This window comes from Cyrtonyx montezumae, unplaced genomic scaffold (assembly GCF_038088225.1).
Source record: "Cyrtonyx montezumae isolate F1298 unplaced genomic scaffold, pur_monq_1.0 scaffold_24, whole genome shotgun sequence".
Taxonomy (NCBI): Eukaryota; Metazoa; Chordata; class Aves; order Galliformes; family Odontophoridae; genus Cyrtonyx; species Cyrtonyx montezumae.
Window position 1 is genome coordinate 6494449 of NW_027071981.1, and position 21499 is coordinate 6515947.

Below are 21499 nucleotides of genomic sequence, written 5' to 3' on the forward strand. Positions count from 1 at the left end.
CCGAATTCAATACACGAGCAAAATCACTGGGAGGTTCCTAGGCTGGGCTATACATCCGCATGACTTGCTCTGGTTTTGCACTACGGCCTCTCTTGCTTGTCAATAGTTTCCAATGCCAACACGAAGGGTGGGATAGCGAGGGATCCAAGTCACAGTCACACAGTTGATTTAAAAGAAAAGGATTCCGACCAGGGTACCACTAATGCTGCACCACCGTAGGGCAAAGAACTCACGTGAAGGTTCCAGCCCCAAGAGACACCACCCGATGGCCTCGCTGCAGGGCAGGGCACTACCAACAAGGCCTCAGGAGCAGTTATTGACTCGGGTCATGGTAGCAGCAAGCCTTAACAAACAAAAAGGCTGCCGACAAAATTACTGGGCTAATGGCTAAATTGGAGAGTCAATATAAATAACGTTACGTGCACTTGTTACTGCTGCAGTCATGCTGCTGGGCTCCGAGTCAAGGTAATGCCGACGTGCAGAGGGGCACACCATGGTGTGCTGTTGATTTACTAAAGAGCAAAACACATTCTTCCAAGCACTGAGCGTGTGAAATAAGAGAGGGAAAACAAAACAAAAAAAAAAAGGGGGGGGGTCCTGGCCAACTAACAAAAAGTTTTACTGTAAGTACATAAATAAAAGAAATCGCCTGCTATTACACATGATAAAAATTGTGCTCAGTGTAGGGTGATATATATCTTTGGAGAAGTTTGGCAAGCACAGCCCTCTTGTGGGCTCATTTGTGTCTGTGTAGCAACTGGAGGCCGGCAGCAGTCGGCTCCTCCAAGTGCTGGGCGCAGCTCCGTCCTCCGGCTGCAGGTACCATCCGTCATCCCCTTGCCCTGCAGCGACGGAGCCGCTGCCAGCAATTTGTCAGCATCATTGGGGCTTATTGTTTTCCTTCTGAAGTTTTATCTTATTTTCTTTTCCTAAATTAAATACTTATTCATTAGAGAAGAAGGAACATGTTATGCTTGAAACGCTCTTCAGATTTTGTTAAACTCCTCCCTTTCAGAAACCTTCCCACAATCCACTCGAGGGCAACCAACCACCCACTGAAGAAATATCTGTGCTCCCTACAGAGCAGACATCAACCGGAGAGGGGCTGCTTTGTCAAGCCATTGCACCCACCTCCTGCAAACAGAGCTCACCTCATTAGCAAAGGTTTGCTTTTTGCATATTTGATCAGCTGGGTCGTACTGTGTCCCCAGCCTCACTGGGTTGAAGCACTCAATACAATTGCTCAATACCCTAAGTGTCCAATCCATAGCTCTGCTGCTGGAGCTCGAGCTGCATGATGGACAAAGCTAGCATTTGCAACCCACAACCTCTATCCCACTTAATTTCTGGAGGGCAGGGTTAGTGAGAATCCTCACACAACCTGCTCCCCATCCAGCATGGAAGGAAGTTTTGGAATCCTCTTTCCATTTGGAAGAAAAGCTTGACACGCACAGATTGATAAGCAGGACTGAAGTTACATTCCCTGCACATACACTGCTTATGCCATTCTCTGTCACACCTGGGCTTTGGAAGACATTAAATCCACAACCACAACTGCTGTGATTCCCTGCCCCAGGTCCTGTGCACCCCAAACACCTCCTTGTGACCTCACCAAGGCCAGTGATCTACCTTCTGCCCTGAGCATCCCATGCAACACAAAACAAGCCAAGGGTACGCACAGAACCTGCACCTACTGTGAGACAGATGCCTTCTAGTGCCAAGAACCATGCCGCAACCTGCTTCACGCAACTGTGACTCAGAGGGAAAAGTTAACAAAACCACAGCAAAGGCACGACCATCAGGTTTGCAAAGAGAGGAGGTGCTCCATGTCTGCACAAACAGGGACATCCAAGTGACAGACATGTAAGAATTAATTCTGCAGCTCGGCGGCACAGCAAGTGAGACCTTCACAGTGTTGGGAGCAACAGGGCTTGGTGAACTAAAAATCAGAAGGAATTCTACACTGAAGTATTGGCACTGACCTGGATTCCTTTCCTATCCCTGGAAAAATCACAAGTTGCTCTCTTTAGTTTCCCCCTATTTCATTACTCCCATTACTTCACAGCATCTCGGGAGAACGAAGGACATCCTTGTGAGTGCAGCATGCTGCATAGGAACATTTCTGAGAGAGAAACCAATAAAATGAAATGAGAGAGAGTACCAATGCGAACATCAGAGCAGATGAGCAACGGAGCTGACTGGGACCTCAACTGACCATTTTCATAGAGACCACTTAACCCAAAGGGACCAAAGACAAAGACCTTCCAGCAGGCACACCCAGGCCAGATCTCTCCATCAGCCCCGCCATTGCGTCTCGTTGCTAATCCTACCCAGGATCAGGGATGAGCCAACACCCACGAGTAGCACAGTGCCAGTGCCCCCAGCCCCACAGCATGCCCTGAATTGGGTTGGCCATGCCTCAGCCCTTCTCATGCTCCACAGCCTGCTCTGCCTGCCCAGCCAGGTTCACCGGGTGTTGTGCGGGGTGTGCATCTCCCACACAGCAAACAGTGACTAGTCCTTTCTATTTCGAGCAGCCCTACAGTGTAAATTCGTCTCCTCCCTTTGATAAGGGCCCTATCGTTAGATAGCATTAATCCCCATCCCTCTCTTGGCACAAGGAAATGCAGCTTTGCAGGCAGGGTGGATAAAATCACTGCTCCACGCATTTTTTTTCTGTTTTTTGTTTTGTTTTGTTTTTTAATGAGGTGTCTGATATCCAGTAAAAATGTGCATGAAGACAGTCCTAAACAACAGTGCAACGGCCTGACAGTGTGCAGGGTCTCGAGGTGCAGTAGTCATCTCCAGCTCCTACTGTATTCAATAGAACTGGAGCACTTTTAGTGCCTTTCTAGACCAGGAAAAATGCCTTCCAAAACAAACAGAGCTTCTTGTTCAATATTTCATGCAATGATTCCTCCAAAGGTGTAAATAGGAATAATGCCTCTCCACTTAGCCAGCAAATGAGTGTCTGCCTTCCCTTCCTTTTATTGCCTTTACAAGTTAAATGCCATTTGGAAAGGGATCTGCCAGATGCCCAACTTCGGCTGGGGCTCCGCAGGTTGTGGGAAGCCCAGCAAGGTCCCCATCCAGATCTGCAGGTGGATTTGGGGTAAGAGGATGCACTCAGCTCTCCCAGCAGCTACCTCTCACCCTTCTCTCTGCCAGGGACCCACGGAGAACCACATATTTCAGAGAGGCTGCACATCTGGGCTCAGGCAAACCACTTCACTTAGAACAGTAAGCCACATTTCCAAGCCATGCTTTAAAAAACCAAAGCATCCTCTTGGCAGACCTTCAGGGGCAGTTATCTTTTGGGAAGAGAAAGTTAAACCGTCGGGGCACCCCCTACAAAAATTCCAGAGCAGCGCTCTGCCCAAGCACTTCAACTGTGGCTGCAGAGCAGGGAAGGCACTGGGCCAACCCTTCCTCCACCATGGCCACGCTTCCCTCCAGCCCCATCTCCAGCGAGAATGCCGAGTGCATGGCACAGCCATCAAATGGTCTTTTAGCTAAGTGACAACAGACGTGATTTGGAGTCAGCATATTCTGATCGCAGCGCATTGTTAGCAGGATTCAAGAGAGCGCTTGCATCGTGGGATCGTTCAACCTAGAAATAAAACTGCGACGTAATGAGCTTCGTTCTAGCTACACCTTTCCTTCTGAATGGATCCCATACCTGCAAAGGCCATGCTGGGTATGCAATGTGTTCCTGATTATAACGCGTACGCCTAATCTCGAGGGCGCCGCCTTGTTTTCGAAAGCGCTCGGCGAGTCACGCACTCGGGTACGTGCTGCCCGTTATCTGCAGGAGGCTTACAACTGGAATCCCCGTGATTCACATTTTCCAGCGCTCATGTCCAAACCCTTCCCCAGACCAGCTCCTCCACGCTCTACCATTTCACAACCCTCTGCGTTCGCAGCCAGGCAGAAGCAAGCCACACGCCAGGGAGCTGTCGGCCGCAATGGCGACCGTCCCCAGGCAGCGGGCGCGTTGTGGGGTGGCTTCCAGCCCAAAGTGGCTGTGGCTCCCTGCTGCTCACTGAGAGATGGCTGGGAATCATGCGTTTGGCTTCCAGAACCACCCCAAAGAGTTGGGCTGAGAGGCCCCTGAGGCCTCATGTCTCCCAGGGAAGGTGTGGGAAGCGAGCAGGGTTGTGGCCACATAGCCAGCTCACTGGGCTCAGCATCCCCCTGCACCTTGGGGTGGATGGGATGGCCTCCACCCTGCTACCGCTCCCTGCCAGCCACGCAGCCCCGCTCCTTCTGCAGGACTCTCTGAGTGTGCTGCTAGTTCCTTCAACTTGTGTTTACATTACATTTCAAAGCGAAAGACAGCAGAAGGGGCCAAAACCAAAGCAGTAAGCAACCAAAAAGCAGCATTCACTGTCAGGATTTTGATTCAGCAGATTGTGGCACCAAAATGGAAGAATTTTGCTTTCTTCGTGCTATTTTTGTAAACTATGCGCAAAGCGAAATAATGAATTTCTGTTAACATACCGCTTCTTAGCCTCACGTAAATCCTATACCTCACTATCTCTATATGACAGATAAACTAAGATAGCAACAGCTACACTGCACAGCCCTACCCAATGATACAGTACGAGAAGTGGAAAATCAGAGCTCATGAGTAACTCGTCTCACCCCCAAAGCTTCAGGGACAGCCTGGGAAAAGCACCCGCGCTCTGCTCCCTCCTTGTGCCACCAGCACTTGCATTTCCCACCCTGTCCCTCTGCCATCACAGCACTGCTCTCAGCCATCTCCAACTCAACATTGCAGACCAAAATGAGGGCTAGTTCTTAAATTCCAATCCTGAGGACACTTCCCTCATAAAAAATATTCAGCTAACTCAACTATCTACACAGGGTACCTTTGTGGGCCAGCAAAGAGCTCAGGGTCAAGGCCAGCATGGCAGAGAGCATCCCAGTGCCCGCAGCTGGGAGCAGAGGGGTCCTCCCTGCCTCAAACCTAACACCAAAGGCAAAGATGACACCTCCTCAGTCCCTGGCATGGCTCCCTGCAGCAGCATCCGTCTTCCTGCATCGAGGGCCGACACACAGCTCATCAAACTGGGTGCAGTCCTGGCCAGCTCATGGCAGGGCTAACTGTCAGCATGCCGTTGCCCACGCGCATTAAGGCTGCTCTTCAAAATCCCCTCCGACAACGAGACAAAATTCCTTGCATTCAGACATTATTTTCCACTTTCTGCTTGCACAGGCAGTGGTGGCCCTGCACCCTTGCAAACGGGACAGACAAAGCAGCAACAGTGGCAGCGGAGCTTTTAATCCGCTCTTCCCCTCTCCTACCGACAGCACCACAGCCTTAAATGGAGCTGGTTAAAAGCCAGCCTCAAAAACACGAGCGATGATCTGACCTGCTCCGCAGCAACAACAGCATGCAGGGACAAAAACTTAAACACCGGCTGAATGAAATGAAAATTACAAGGTAAAGGTCGCATTCCCTGAACTTGTGCCAACTGTGAGACTCTTACATTACACTGCCGCAGCTTTCCAAATCTTAAATACAATAATTTTCTGTATTAAGGGCCCAGTAACCCTAATGGAGGCATAATTAGGCATTTATGCTGGGCCCATACGAGAGAAGCTTGAAAAACTTAAATAAACTGTGAATGGCAGGATTAATACTAAAAAGCTTTTCATTTTGTACAGCTGTTTGAATACAGTGCACTGACTGTGATGGCATCAGCTGTTGCTTTACTCTCGGTCAGTATTTCTGAGGTTAAAACAGGCAGTTCTTTTAACCAAATGAATAATTACCCCTCTCATTGTTGGCCTGTTTGCTTCAGCAAAGAAGGGCTGGATGCGTATTTGCTTTACATTAAAAAAAAAAAAAGAAGAAAGAAAAAAAAGAAAAAAAAGAAAGAAAGAAAGAAAGAAAGAAAGAAAGAAAGAAAGAAAGAAAGAAAGAAAGAAAGAAAGAAAGAAAGAAAGAAAGAAAGAAAGAAAGAAAGAAAGAAAGAAAGAAAGAAAGAAAGAAAGAAAGAAAGAAAGAAAGAAAGAAAGAAAGAAAGAGAAAGAAAGAAAAAGAAAGAAAGAAAAAAGAAAGAAAGAAAGAAAAAGAAAGAAAGAAAAAGAAAGAAAGAAAAAGAAAGAAAGAAAAAGAAAGAAAGAAAAAGAAAGAAAGAAAAAGAAAGAAAGAAAAAGAAAGAAAGAAAAAAAGAAAGTAAAAAAGAAAAAAAAAGAAAGAAAGAAAAGGAAAGAAAAAGGCAAACTATGAACAAATGTAGCTGGCCCAATGCAAAGCCCATCAACGCTAAGAGAACTGTAATTCAGAGCAATGGTGAGCGGACAGGGGAGGAAGTAATGCCGTTTTGGAGATCATCTGCACAAGTGGGAATATCATATAGATGCCGGGAGAGTCCTTGAGAAAACATCTCACCTCAGCCCTGACTGAAGAAGAAAGGCAATACTTTGGTGAAACTGAATTTGGTATTTCTAGGAAAGGCTCCAGTAGCAAATTGCTTACTAATGCAAGGAGCCTTGTAAGTTTTATTGTGAATGAAACAGGCAACGGACACAGCACAGCATCTGTACACACAGCCTAGCCAGAAATAAGTAAAGAAATGTGTTACTGAGCAGCTCTAGAAGACTCACACCAGAAAGTACCTCTAACGAGAGCTCAAGCTCAGCGACCCTCAAGCACGAATACCAAACAGCTCCCCAAATTGTCTGGCTACTTTTTTTTTCCTAGCCCAGGTGAGCTACTCGTCCCACAGGTTAATTTTCAGTCCTTTGTTTTATGGCCAGCAGTGGTTAGAAATATCAGCTGAAAAGCATTAACTGCAGTTTCCTCGCTGTCTCTAAGAGCTCACATCTCCGTGGACGTGGAAGAAACTCCACAGGGAGTGCATATGGGTAGAACATGCCATGCAACAGCTGCATGGCCGGTCCAGGAAGAGGGCTGTGCCACAGGGAGCCTGACACTGCATCCACACGGGCAATGCCACCCAAACCACAGCCCCGGGCTCAGGGTTGGAGGACCCAGCCACAGCCCTCTGTTATAGAGGCAGCGGTACAACAGCATCGCTCTCAACCTGAAGGAGCACTGGGCACGAGGCCGCTGGGGAAGTGAACCAAAAGTGGATGTGGCTGCTCTCATTGAAAAGAAAAGTGGCCTACTCCAAAGGGGATTAGGCTAAAGTGAACTACGGCCACTTTACTTCTGAATGAGAGCATCCACACAATAGCGCAATGCACTTTAACTAATGCACTTTATTTTTACACCCAGTCAATTTGTCTTACCTCTCCTGAGTGTCCTTGTGCGGACGCGCCCTGGGACCCATCGAGCTGCCCAGCCGGGCAGGAGCATCCGAGCAGCCCCGGGGGCTGCTGCGTTTCCCTGCAATCCCACAACAGCCAACATGCAACTGCCTGCTGGGGGTGGACGCTTCCCCAGGGCAGGTGGGGCTCTTGTGTGCTAACGTAGTCCAGGCCCGTCACCCAGAGCAGGCCCTAAAGCACACCAGAGCAAGTCCCTCCCAAGCCATCAGCCTGCAGGGCTCTCGCTCTCACCTACGTCCCCAGGCTCCGATTTATTTTCCCCTCGTTTGCAGGTAGTAAACGGGGAAAAGCAACCAAGCTCAAAAGGGAGCCAAAGGCTGGCGGGCTGTCTTGATTCTGTGTCACAAAATATCAGCCGTGGGAGAGATAGCGGGTCATGAATCAGGGAGATAAATACGTCCAAATAACGCAAAGCACAAAATGTGCGCTCTATTAGAGGCTGCAGTCACCCTCTCCAAAACAACAACCAACCCAAACACTCATTTACAAACACGCCGGCTGAGTCAAAGCCTGTCACAAGCAACCGAGCATCCGGGGAGCGAGGGAACGCGCCAAGGACACGCGGTGGTACGGCAGCGCACCCGACTCTCCTCACACACAAACCCCGGCTGGAAAACAACTCCAGAAACGTCCCACAATTTTAATGACTAGTTCACAACAATCCTCGACTTTATTTTCTGAGATTTGTTTAGATTATACAAGATAGCTCCTAACTGCGAGCTCATGTGACCAAAAAAACCCCAAACGCAGCAATGCAAAACAAAGAAGAGACTCTAATTTAAAGAAGCTGTGCTGGATTTTCACTGAGTTTTTTAAGCTGCTTTTTTTTTTTTTTTAAGTGGTATTTATCAGTGTGACCTACGCTTACTCACTTTGATTGAGTGCGCTATAATCTGATTTTTTCAGCGCTAACATCACCCGCTCTGGGCTCTGGCGACCCGTGTGTGTGTGCAGAGCCCATCCCCTCTGCTGCTACCTGAACACAGGCAGAGAGGGGACAATCAAACCCGTACCCACCAGGTCTAAACCTAAAGCAGAGCTATTTTTTTTGCTCTGCTTATTTCCAAGCTGCCCTTCTGCACCACATCCCAAAACGCAAGGACACCACAAGCTCCCACACAGGAATTATCCTTCAGGGCAGCTCCACCAATTTCAGTGACACAAAGTTCCAGGGTTTTCCTGGCTGATTTTAAAATAGATTTAAAAAAAAATCATAATAATAAATTAGAAATGAAAAAGAGAATTGAAATTCTGCTTTGAGAACTTCGGTTTGGAAAACTTTGCACAGGAGATGGGCCTGAGCACGCAGCTTAGGCTGCAAGTATTACACCCAGCAGTGAGGGCGGATGCATTCGGGCTCATCAATGATTAAAAGAAAAACCAAAAATCAGCAGAGATGCTTGAACTCAATTGAAATAACAGATGGAAGAAAATACATTCAAAGCTGTATCTCTTTAGCAGCGTATTTACTCGCTTTAAGAAATGGGCGGCAAAGAAAACCTGATTTTCCTAACACAGTATTCAGGCCCCGAATATAAACGAATGCGCCCTGTCTTTTACTCAGCACAGCCTCTTCAACTCCTAATACTGCAAGGGGGGAAAATAACCAAACAGCACTCCTCCAAAAAAGCATGAAAAGGACTCATTGGCTCGAGGACGCATAAAGTCAGGAGGACAGCACTCTATTCTGAGGTTTTCAAACGCTGTTCTACCCATCCTCAGAGTCTCACATCACCGTAACACTTCCATTGCGCACAGCCAAACTCTGCCTTGCACCCTCTGTGCTGCATCCACCCATTCCTCCAATATGAGAGCGTGCACTGCAAAGGCAGGAACATGTGCAACTTTTCCCATCCCTTGATGCCATACACGGGTCTGAAAACACATGCGAAGAGCTCCCGGAATAAAATAGTATCTCTTCACCTCCTCTATTTTTTTTCCCCCCTTCACCAAAGACGTTATTATAGCACTGGCTGTAGCAAGGTAGAACCAACTGGTCTGCAGTGTTGGGGGAAGTTATGGTAGGCAGAACTGGTCAATGCCCACAGCAGCCCATCCACCTTCGGGCACCACACAGCACATCCCGCTTTACGACACTCTCTTTGTGGAGAGCACCACGTTTCAAGCAACCTTTCCACCCCTCAGAAATGCCACTGTCTGCCCGTGTTTTGTTTGCAGAAACTCCGCAACTGCACGCATTAAAAACATCCATTGCAACATAAATCGAGCATTTGCTTTACGATATACATATATATATATATGATATACTATCATCCGAGAAGGGCCATCTAAAACACCACAGTTGCAAACATTTAAGGCTGTAACAAAAACGACTGCGACTCCAGTATCAGTTTACTATCCTTCAACAATTTCCCTGACAGTGGAGTCAAATAATGTTGAGTTATGGACCTTCTTACAGGAAGTCTTATTTCACGTTCATTTTTTGATCACTTCCCCCCACGTTCCTATCGGGATCTGGCCGTTCTCCACTCCTGCTTTGCAAACTTCTGCTCGTGCACGATTCGGTTCTAATTTGGCTACATAACACCGCTCAACAAGTTTATTTCCCCTAAGCAAGGCCGTGCTGCCCCCTCAGAAAGCCATCTTATGCTGCTAGCGTACTTTGAGTGCAATGTTCCCTCTGTTCCCTGCTTTCCTTGAGGGCTTTCCTTGAGGCTTCATCCGGACACGCTCTGCAACGAGCGCAATCTTACAGCTCGGATTTGAGCACCTGGGAGGCAAGGTGAAGAACTTCCACCAAGCGGCCCTTGGGAGCCATTCAGCAGATCTGGAGTCCCTAAGAAACGGAATTCCTTCTGCACGGGTGGGGCGGCCTTTGGGGTTTCGCACGGGGACGGACTTTTCCCATCTGCATCGCTCAACAGCTGTGTTTTAAATCTTCCTGGACCACGACAAACATTTGAAAATTTAAACACGCAAATGTTTGAAAGGCTAATGATTAAAAAAAAAAAAAAGGTTTATTTTGAAACTCCAGCAATGGGCGCAAGGGTTCAGCGAGGGGTTTAGAGCCACGCTCCCCAGCAAAAGCCCAACTCCTGCCCTTTCCTTCTGGACGCGCAGCGGGAAGCAGCAGCCCGCCGGGTCCCACCCTGGCAGGCAGCGGGGTCGCGCCTGCGGGAGAAGGATGCTATTGGAGTGACCTCTGGCCAGCGCGCCAGTTAAATCACCGAACAATGGCCGGCGTTATGGGGCTTTCCTGCGCAAAATCTGGCATTAGTGTCACTGCCTTCCATTAAGTGGAGGGAGGGGGGGACTTAGAGGCGCTGGCACGGAGGGGCCGAGGAGGGAAGAATAAATAAGGGGAAACCAATAAATTAAAAAAAAACAAAACAACAACAACAACAACAACAAAAAACAACAACCAACCCTGTTAACTGTAACCTTTACTGCCACAATATACGAAAATGTAATTAAACCCATCATAAAAGCTTTTACATACTTACTTTTATGACTCTCTAAAGCACAAAAGCGCGCAGCCCGCGCGCACCGCGCACCTCCCGCAGTAAACGCACGGCGCGGGGACATCCTAATTAGCCGCAGCGGCGACGAGCACTCAACACCCCATTAGCTGCCCATTAGGGCCCAGATCCTGCCTGCCCCGGCCCCGGCGGCGCCGCGTCCCCGGGCAAAGCCCGCGGCTCTGGGTTCAGCCGCGCAACCTTGCGCCTTCTCCCTTCCGCGGGACTGCGCGCTTCTTGCGCGGGGAGCTCCGGGAGAGCGGCCGGCCTCGCGTGAGCTGTAGGGGAGCCTGGGGGGCATGGGACGGGGACCCCCCATCGCCCCCCCGACGACCCCCAAAATTGCGGCTTCGTTCCTTTAGCTTTCGCTTTAATAAAATAATGATTCGTTGGGAAAATGGGGTATAAATCTTCATTTTGGAGGCAATTAAAGTGTTGATTTCATTCGTGCCCCTAAGCGATTCTTGTAATTTGCTCAAATAGCTTTATGTACCCAGCACTCCAGAGCTTTTAGAAACCCATTTTCTAGTTAGACTTGTTGGATTACAATTTGGATACAAACGGCGGCGGGGCCGACTCTCCCCATCCCGATCCTGGCCGCGGGACCCCCAGTTCACCCCCCGCGGGGCAGCGGGACCACGGGCGGCATCGCCCTGTCATCCCCCCACTCCCCCCGCAAAGAGCCGTCCCCCGCAGCTTTTCCCCCTTCGCAGATCTTCGGGGGCACAAAAAGCCCGCAAGCAGGAGCACCCCCCCACCCCCCATCCCGCAGCCTGTGCTGCGGGGTGGGGGGGGAAATACCGGGGGCAGTGCCCCCGCTGCGATGCAACGCACCTTTCTGCCGGGCTCTACGCACAGCTCCTGACGGCCAGTGGCCAAGCGGCTGAAGGGAACCGCTGTCTGCTCGGCTGCGCCTTGCTTTAACAAAAGGAAACCTCCAGAGTCGGGAGATGATTGCTCCTAACACCGTATTTACGGAGCGGATCTTACGGGAGAAATAACTTCGGTTTCCAGAGGCGGCTGCCGCCGGCCCCCATCCCCCTCCCCCCAACACACACACCCCCCTCAGTGCCCTCAGCACGAGCGGTCAGGGAAAGCCGACCCGTGCAAAACCGTCCCGAAAAAAAAAAAATAACCCAGAACCAACTAGCAGCCACCTCCGTTCGGATCCCGACCTCCCGAGCCCGGCGCTCCCGCACGAGGAGCGGAGAAGGGGGCACACGGCGACGCGGGGAGGGAGAAGGGGAGAAGGGGAAAAGCTCCCTGCAGCCCCCCCCCACCCCCCCCCTCACCCCGGTGCCCCCCCTCAGGCGCAGCAGCGCCGGGCTCCGCGCAGCCCAGCCCCGACCTGGCACGGCCAGAGCCGCTCAGCGCCTCGGGGCTTCGCCTGGGGTTCCGAGCATTCTCTCTCCCTCTCTCTCTCTATTTTGCTTTGGTTTTTTGGTGGCTTTTTTTTTTTTTTTAATCTCGAACCTCAAATAATTCAAAACCCGGGTCCCGTTTTATTTTCTCCCCCCAGACTCCCCCCCCCAATAATTTTTTTTTTCCCCTATTAAGTAAACTAAAATGGGCGCGTTTGCAGCAGGCAGGCGTGCACAAAGCAATGTTCACTGAAGTCTAAAAGCGTTCGGCCAAGGAAAACTGACAAGACGGACTAATGAACCGTAGAGACGGGAAGAAAATAGCCAGCATTTGCTAGATTTCAAACCCTCTCTGTCTTCCCCGGACCACCTATCTCGGATTTTATTATTATTTTTGTATACGGCTCCAGCCGTCCCTTTTCTAAGCCACCAGAAGCCGGCGATTCACGGATAACACTTCCATTATTGTAAAGGGTAAATAAAATAAAGACAAAAATTAAAAGCGACAAGAACCAGGTCGAGTTTGCAGGCGACGCTTTTACAAGCTCATCTCGCCAGGTCGAATCCGGGAGCAAGCCTTAATGAAGCAATAATAGCCGCATTATTCAAAAATTTTCATTTCGATGGAAATTTATCTAAAAGGGACTTAATCATATGCAAATAATAAAAGGAGGCGTAGTGACCCGGCGAGCGCTTCTTGCATACAGATCTCAGCGCGGCACTGCGGGACCGTACCTGATCGGTGAGGTTTGCCGACCGCGTTATGTCCTCGCTGTCCGATTTTGATCCGCCCTCTCTATCGTCTATGACCAAATCGATAGGCATTTTTCCTTTCAAACAGCTAATATACCGGTGGCAGAAATTGTCGCATAATTCGTGTACCTACATTGAGGTTGCGGGGTGGGGGGTGGTGGGTTGAGGGGGGGGAAGAGGCAAAGGAAAAAGGAGAGGGAGGGGGTGGGGGGGAAGGAAGAAAATATAATCAGGAATGCATAAGTAAAATTGACAAGTGCAACCAGTCTCCCCCTTTCACCCCTGTGACATCCGAAGTCCTAAATAGGGGAAACACACTGCAATTATCCCCCCGAGACCTCCCGACGCATCCAGAATTAGGAATAACTTTCTTTTCTCGCAAAATAGAGATATCCCAGAAAATTGACAGTGACAAGATGATTCACAGGCTACAACATATTCAACACCCGTGTTAAATTCATCTGCTCCCGGAGCTGTGGCCATTAGAGAGGTGACCTGCATGGGTGACATTTAAGGTAAACTATTTAATTTCAGCCAGTGATTTCATCACGAACCTTTTCCAAAGGGGGATGAGGAGGAAAAAAAAAAGGTTAAAAAATAATAATAACAAAAAACAACAACAAAAATAAAGAAGCAACAAAACCACCAAGAAAACAAAACGATGCGTGGTGCTGAGATGCTACGGGCATCCGAGCTGCTCCGCTCAGCCCGTACCTGCGCTGCCCGCACCAACGGGGCGAATTTTAGCGCATTTCACACCCGAGCTCGGAGAAAGAGTCTCAGGGTGAGGGGCTTATAGACTTTTGGGCCGTGGAAAAACCTCTCCGAACGTTTTTTTTTAGGAGAAAGCGGGCTGAATGCTGCTGGCAGGGACTCGGGCAGCGGGAGCAGCACACCGCACCGCGGACGCAGAGCCGTTCTCCGGGCAGCAGCGCTTTCTCCTGCCGGAGTTGCGCGGTCGTTGTTGCCGGCAGCCAGACCCGGCCCCGGCTTCTCGGCTCTGCTTTGTCTCTGCGAAATGTTACGGGACAGCCCCGTGCCCTCGGCCTGACCCGCGGAGACGGTTCTTCAGATATAAATAAATAAATCGACAAACAAACAAACAAGCAAATCGATAAAACAAACCCCATCTCGACTGACTGAGACCGACCCCGGTTGGCCTTCCTACCCATCCCAACTCCCTCCCTCCCCCCCTTAAAAAAACCACCCCAGCTCCGGGGCTCGGAGCTCAGCGTGGAGCGGTGCCGTTCGGCACCCGGGGCTGCGGCGGTGTACAAAGAGCACAATGAGCGCAGGGCCCGGGCGTGGGGAGCCGGGCGTGGGGCTGCGATTGTAATTAAACTGCGAAGAGAAATGGACGCCGAGATTGGTCTTGACACTAATTACCAGCGAGAAAGACATTTATGCAAATTTACCAGAAGCCTCAACTTCTGCAGGGCTGAAACAGAGGGGGAAGAAGGGGAGAGAGACAAAAAATTACCTTCTCTAATTCCAACAGATGAAACCTTAATACTTGTATGGCTTGGATCATCTGCAAAGACACAAACAGCGCGTTTATCCCCCTCCGGGTGGGGCCGCCCCCCCCCCTCCTTCCCTGCCCCGCTTCGCTTTGGTGGTAAATAAAAACTTGTTTTGATTTATGGCGATGCCACTAAAAGTTAATAGCGGCGGCTTTGTGTGCTGCTTAACGAGAAGCGACCTGGAGCTCGCCGAAAAATAAAAGCCCCCTCTGCAACGGAGCGACGGGATTATAAGGATCGTAAACATCGCTTTTTTTTCTTTTTCTTTTTTTTTTTTTTTTTCAAAACAGACATAGAAATAAATAAAGAAAGAAATCCCCCTAAACCGGGGCCGCTTTGGGAAGGAGGGAGGAAGTCTCCTGTTCAAACGGTTCTGTATCGGTGAGGCGGAATACGGCAAACGGGGCGATGAGTGCAGCAGCGGTGCGGCGGTGGCCGTGGGCAGCGCGATGGGATTCCCCCCCCCAGGCCCCCTTCCCCCCCCTTCCCCGCGGCACGGCGCCGGGATGGGCCCGGTAACAGCGGTACTAAAAGCGAAGGGATATACATCTACGTGAGGGGGTTTCGCTTTGGCACCGCGCGTCGCTTGTCACAGCCCGCAAGGAGAGAAGGCATAGAAGTTCCCAAAAGGGGAAAAAAAAAAAAAAAAAAAAAGGGAAGGGAAGGGAAGGGGTGGGGGTGGGGAGAGGAAGGAGCGATGTTAACTCTTACCAAGTTATCCAGTTCGGGATTAGAGGAAAAGAGGGGTTTCTCTGCTCGGATCTAAATATAAGAAAGGGGAGGAAAGAGGGAGAAAAAAAAAATATATGTATATGAAAGATTTGAGATGCGGCAGCAGCACAAGCGGACGTTATTACTTCTCGCTTCGTTACACTGCCGGGCCCATGATGCAACCCTCCACGCTCCCACGGTGCCCCGAGATGCTGCGGCCCGGCCCGGCCGGCGGGGACCCGCACACGGGCACTGCGGGGAGCGCCCGGAGCCCCCTCTTTGGGGGGGCCCGCTTTGCTTTGCTTTCATCTCCCTCCGTACGAGAGGGGGGAGGGGGGAATGCGCATCTTTATCTCGGCCGAGACTTGTTTTTCTCGTTAGGATTATTATTATTATTATTATTTTGGTGCTGTTTCAACCCGGTTTTGCTGACCTGTTTGGCGAACACTGCTATGTCTTCATTGAAAGACTCAGAGGAGCAAACATCGCCTCCCGCTACCCCGGGCTCCCTGGGCGTGCATGTGGCTAATTCACATTTCTCAAAAATCAGTGCTAAAAGAGGGAACAGGGGGTGTCTGCAAGAAAATACAATGGTCACACACACACGCACGCACACACAGAAGGAGGGAGGAGAGAAATAAAATAACGTAAAAAAAAAAAAAAGGAAAAAACAAAACAAAACAAAACAACAACAACAAAAAAACACAAAACAAAACACAAATGAGAGCAGCACGGACCGAGCGCACCGACGCGACCGCTGTCAGTCCCGCGGCAGCGCGACCGCGGAGCGGCTCCGAGTGCTGCTCCCCTCCTCCCCCAACCCGGCCCGGCCCGGCCCGGCCCGCCCGCGGCCGCGCATCTCCCGGCACCCTTCGGCCGGGCTAAGAATAAACCCCAGCGGTTCCAGCAGCCATTTTGAATATAACTTTCCTTCTCTTGGAACAAAATAAAATAAGAGTAAGAAATAAAAATCAAACGCGTGTGTAAAAGCAGAATAACGACCCCGAAATTGTAAGCTACGGACGCACGCTTTCGTGCTTTTGATTCCCACCCCCACTCCCCCCGCCCTCGCCCCAGCTGGAAGACTTTCTGGGAGCGAAAGTAAGGATAAAGGAGGACGGGGGGGGGGGGGGAGAAAAAATAAAAGAAAATAATAATAATAATAATAAAAAAGGTCGCCACCAGCGAAGCCCCTCCAGCACCCGAAGCTCTCCGTCACGACTGTGACACTGCCGGGAGCCCCGAGCCCCAGAGCCCCGCACGGCCCCCCCAACTGCGGGCCCAGGGAAGGGGCACCCTGAGCGGCTGCGAGGCCCCCGGCCCCTTCATTACTGCAAGAACAGAGCGAGCACGGGCACACAACGCGTCTCGATGTATAGATATATATTATCTTTCTTTCTGGCTTGTTCCCCCCCCCCTTTTTTTATTTATTTTTTATTCTTAATGTTTTATTTTTGTTTTTCCCGGAGGGCACAGCACTGAGCTCAGAGAACACTCCGGATTTTTGAGAAAGCGATCGAGCGCTGTGATTTCTCGCCCGTCGCAGCACGCAACTCTTTGCAGAGCGATTTTAAGAGGTTCTGAAAGTTCCCCCACGGAGCACTGCGGGCAAAGGGACCGCACCGCGCACCGCTCCCCGCCCGGCCCAGAAAGTTTCCAAAATCAAAAACTAAAATCGTAAGAGGTTGAGAAAAGCGGAGCAGCTCGGAGCTGTCCCCTCGCTGCGAGCGGGGCGGAAAGTTGGGCGAAAGCACCCGCGCAGGTTGTGCCCTGGGAATATTTCCTCCTTCCATCCGCTGTTCCCAACTTGGGGGCGGGGAGAGGGGGGGGGGAAACAACGACACTGTTTTAAGAAGGGAAAAAAAAGATAAGATGTGGGGGACGCGGGGGGAGGCAACCCGGCGGCCCCGCTCCCAGCACCGCGCAGGGGCATCCCCCGGGGACCGCGCAAAGTTGCGCGGGCGCGCAGCCGCGCCCGGCACCTACCCGTAGATGGCATCTTTATCTCTCTTGAGGGCGTCGTTGACCGAGGCGCCCATGGCGGGGGGCATGGCGTTGGCATGGGCGGCGTGCGGGTACTGGTGCGAGTGGAGCGGCGGGCCGTGGTTCAGGTGGTGCACGGGCTGCATGGGGCGGGCGCCGTGCGGGTCCCCGTACATGGTGGTGGGGATGCCCACCCCCTCCATGCCGCCGTAGTGGGGCAGCTCGTCGTACTGCGGGGCACAGAGCGGACAGGGGTCAGCGGGGGGGGGCGTGGGTGCCCCCCTCCTCCAGCCCCGGGGTGGGAGAAGGCTGAGAACCTCGGGGAGAGGGGGCGACGGCAAAATGCGGTTTAAGTCGGCACCCCCCCGCGCCACCCACGGTGTAACTCGGCCCGAACCGCCCCGCCGATAAACTTTTGTGAGTCGGTGCGGAGCCGGGTACCGAACCGGCGGGATGCGGAGTTCAGCGGTGGGGAGGGAGGTTTAAAAAAAAAAAAAAAAGGACAAAAACTGACTGGGGGGTTCGCTTTGCCCGCCCGCACCCCGACCCCGGGGAAGGGATTTCTTTGTTAAAGGCGGCGGGCGCGGGTCCCGGGTAGGGGCAGCGCGGTGCGGCGTCCGTGCGGGGTGGGACACAGCTTCGCGGTCGTGAATGGGGAGCGAGCCCGAGCAGCTGCGCACATGGCAGCGCCGCTCGCTTTAATTCGAATTAAAGGGACGCGCTGTCGAAGCAGCTCTGCCTACCGCGCTGCCGCACCGAAAATGATTATTTAAAAAAAAAAAAAAAAAGGGAGGGGAGAAAAAAACAGCAACAAAAAGTAAAGAGAAAAAAAAAAAGAAAACCGAGGGGTGGGGGTAGGGGGGTTAGGGAGGGGGGGGAGAGAAAGAAAAAAAAAAAGAAAAGAAAAAAAAGTTGAGCCTACAGTCAGCTCGGAGCTCCCCCGAAGGGCAGCGGCGCATCCTCGCAGCGCGGCGGAGCGCTCCTACAGCCATGCACGCGGAGCCCGGCACGGAGCTGGGCAGGAGGAGGAGGGCAGCACCACCGCCCCCGTCCCGACCCCGGCGCAGAGCGAGGGGCCCGACAGCCGCCCCGGGATGGGCACACGGAGCCGGCAACGCTCGCTCGGAGCGGCCCGGGCCGGGCCACCGCGCCATGCCCCGCTCCGAAGGGAGGGGAGGAAAAAGCGAAAAGTTTTTCGCAGCCCTCTGGCAGCCGCGTGTGGGTGTCGTTTCGCAGCGAACCGCAGGTTTGGATACGTACCCTTTGCGCCATCGGCCTGCTCGCTCCCTTCCTACTTCAACTTCTAATAAATCCTCCGTGAGGCCAGCGTGAAAGGAAAGAGCCGCGCGGTCCCCCCCTCTCCCCAAAAATGCAAAAATCCCTCAGCGTCGCCAGCCAGGAAAGCCGCCGGGGGACGTCTTCGGCTCGCCGGGGCTCAGCGGAGCGGTGCGGTAACTCAGCATTAAAAAATAAAAAAAAAATAAAAGAAGAAAAAAAAAAAGAAGAAGAAGAAGAAGAAAAAAAGAGGAGGAAAAAAAATAACGATGATAATAATAATGCAAAAAAAAAATTACAAAAATTACAAAAAAAAAAAAAAATCAGCTCTGCCTCCTTCCTTCTTTTTTCTCTCTCTTTTCTTTCTCTCCTTCCTTCCTCCCTGCCCGCCTCTCTCCCTCTCTCCCCCTCTCGTTTCCAAGACAGCGGCGGGGCGAACGCAAATATCCGTTCCCGAGGCGCGCGGTGCCCCTCACGCCCCGCTCCCGGCTCCCATGGCTTTTTGCCACTCCGGCTGTCAATCACGGGCGGTGTCAAGGTGCTGAATGACTGATGGCGATCCGCTGCGTGCGCTCCCACCGCGCAGGACACCGCCAATGTGGGCTTTTGCTCGGGCGCGCTCTCACCAAAAAGGAAGGAAAAAAAAAAAAAAAGAGAGAGAGAGAAAGAGAGAGAGAGGGAGAGAGGGAAAAAAAATTTTTTTTTTTTTTGCGGAAAAAAAAAATTAAAAAAAATCGGGGAAGGAGGAGGAGGGAGAGGAGGGGGAGAATTAAAAATTAAAGCGCGCCGGCTCCCTTTATTATGGTTATTATGACGGCGCTGCCGGCGGGGGCTCTCTGCTCGCTCCTCCTCGCCGCGCTCCGCATCCCCCGCCGCCGCCGGCGCGCTCTGCCCCTGCGCGGCCGCCGGGCGAGGCTGGAGGCGGAGGCGGGCGCGGGCCGGGGGCCGGGCGGGGCGGGCGGGCGCGGGGGGGGGGCGCTGCCGCCGCCGCCGCCGCCGCCGCCGCCGCGGGCCGCGCGCTGCCGGGCGTCCTCCACCGCCGCCTCCGCCGCCGCCGCCGCGCAGCGCCGGGCTGGAGCAGACTGCGGGAACCCGGAAGTAGTGGTGGCCATAACAGGTCGCGTCTTACACAATGCGCTGGGCGGCGGCAACTCCGCGGCCGGCGCAGGGGGGCGCGCCGAGCGACCGCCGGGCGCTCGGAGAGGCCGCGCCCCCCCCGGCCGGCCCACCCTCGGCGGGAGGGCGGGGGGGCGGCCGGCGAGGGGGGGGAGCCGCGGTTCCGCGGCTCCCTCCCCCCCCGGCCGCCCCCCCGCCGCCGGCCCCTTTGTCCCGCGGCCGCCGCCGAGTGAGCTCACCCGGCCCCCGGCCGCGCCGCCGCCGCGCCGCCGCCGTCCAATCAGCGTCGCGCCGCGCCCCCATTGGTCGGGGCGGGCGGTAGGGCGCCGCGGGGCGGCGCAGGCTGCGGCTCCGGCGCTGCGCGGTGCGCGGCTCCGAATATCTGGGAGTGCTGGGGTGGGGGGGGGGGAGAGATAACAAAAATGAAATGAAGGAAAAGACATAAAAAGAAATGAAAAAGAAACAATTATTAATAATAATAATAATTAGCCCCCCCCCACACACACACACGGTGGAGAGCTCTTCTGGGCTTGAGCCGTTTCAGGCCTTTCTAGGATTCGTTCGGCGCGCTCCGACACTTTTACAACGTAATTAACCGCCGCGCAAATTGTTTGCCCAAACCTCATCGCGGATAAGGGTTTTTACAATCGGCAAACACTTCCCAGCGGGAGGGCTGCGCCGCGCACCCGCTCCGGGCCGCTCCTGCCGGGCTGCGCGCACCGCCGCTCCGTGGGACGGGCGGCAGCTGCCCCTTCTTAGTTCCGACGGCCTTTAGAGCTCGAGCTCGGAGCCGGGGGCTTGCAGAACACGCCACCCCTCTCTCCGTAGAAAGCAACAACCCCCCCCCTCCTCCCCGCCTCCCTAAAAGAACACCAAGAAAAAATAAAAGGGGGATACGGCTGAAAATACAGCGCAAAGCGGCCTCTGGCAGCGAGCTCAGCCCCGAAAGCCGCTTCGGGAGGTGCGATCCGCGCGCATTCGCTTATCGGGCAACAAATGGGGCTTCTAATCGGGCCGAATTTCCCAGCTTCGGGAAAGAATTAGTCATACCTCGGAACAATAAAATGTTTTCTCGCCGCCTTCCCCGCTCCGCCGCTGCCTTCCTAGAAGGGATTTGCGGTGAGGAGGGAAATTAGCATCCGAGTGTGCTCTTTCTCCATTAATATTTAAATGTTAAAACCCAAATAAGAACGGGCAGAAGAGGCAAACGGGAGCGGAACCACAGAAGAAAGCGTTCGGAAGGCGGCGGGGAGATAACCGAGGAATGCTGCAGATAAGGGCAGCGATATGCGCGGAGATACCCGAAAAGTCAGCGCCTGGTGAAACGGAGCAGGGGAAAGCTGCTTAAAGACCTATTAAAGGGCAGGAAAAAAGAAAAAGAATACAAAACAAAGAAACCCAAAAAACGCCCGGAGCGGGAGGTGAACTGCGGGGACCGTCTGCTTTGGGGACAAAGAGCCCCGGCCCGAGCGCAGCCCCGGCCCCGCAGCCCCGGAGCGGAGAGCGGCGACGGTGAAGAGGGGAACGGGGGGCGGACGCCGTCGGATGCCGGCCCGGAGCTCGCCCCGAGAGTCGGGTTTTTTTTTTCTTCATTCAACGAAGGGCTTCGTAAAATATTCCCAATAAAATTTACGGTCGTCTTAAAACTTTCCAAACACCGCAATAAATTTTTAATAAAATTAAAAGGGAAATGAGTTCCCGGCCGGGCGTTCCGCCGCTCGCCGTTTCTCCGGCCGAGGAGCCGGATCGGACGGCGCACACCCCCGAGCCTCCCGCTGCGGGTTTCACCCCGCCGGGCACCGGAGCCGAAACGCCGCGCACCGAACCGGACCGCCTCCCCGGGACGGAGTCCGGAGCTCGGCATCACCCCGAGCCCCGCACCGCCGGGGAGCTCGGATTCGGGTCCCGCGTGGGTTTGCGCTCACGGTACCCCGTGAGCACACAAGTTCGTCTGCGCTCATTGCAGCGCTGGGACGCTGCCCCTCGCTGCTCCGTGCCC

At 52.9% G+C, this 21499-nt stretch overlaps 1 protein-coding gene across 2 annotated transcripts in view; it reads right to left on the minus strand.

Moving 5' to 3' along the window:
* Nucleotides 1-18609, minus strand: part of MEIS1 (Meis homeobox 1) — a 75338-nt gene extending 56729 nt beyond the window's left edge. The window contains exons 1-6 of one of the 2 annotated variants that reach the window (XM_065739556.1): nt 18370-18609; nt 17113-17339; nt 15560-15701; nt 15127-15177; nt 14376-14426; nt 12878-13024 (exon numbers count right to left, since the gene is read on the minus strand). In XM_065739556.1, the coding sequence (XP_065595628.1) occupies nt 12878-13024; nt 14376-14426; nt 15127-15177; nt 15560-15701; nt 17113-17339; nt 18370-18381 (630 nt within the window). In that variant the 5' untranslated portion in view covers nt 18382-18609. The remainder of the gene's footprint in view (nt 1-12877; nt 13025-14375; nt 14427-15126; nt 15178-15559; nt 15702-17112; nt 17340-18369) is intronic. The other variant, XM_065739555.1, reaches the window with a different exon arrangement.
* Nucleotides 18610-21499: the final 2890 nt, after the last annotated feature.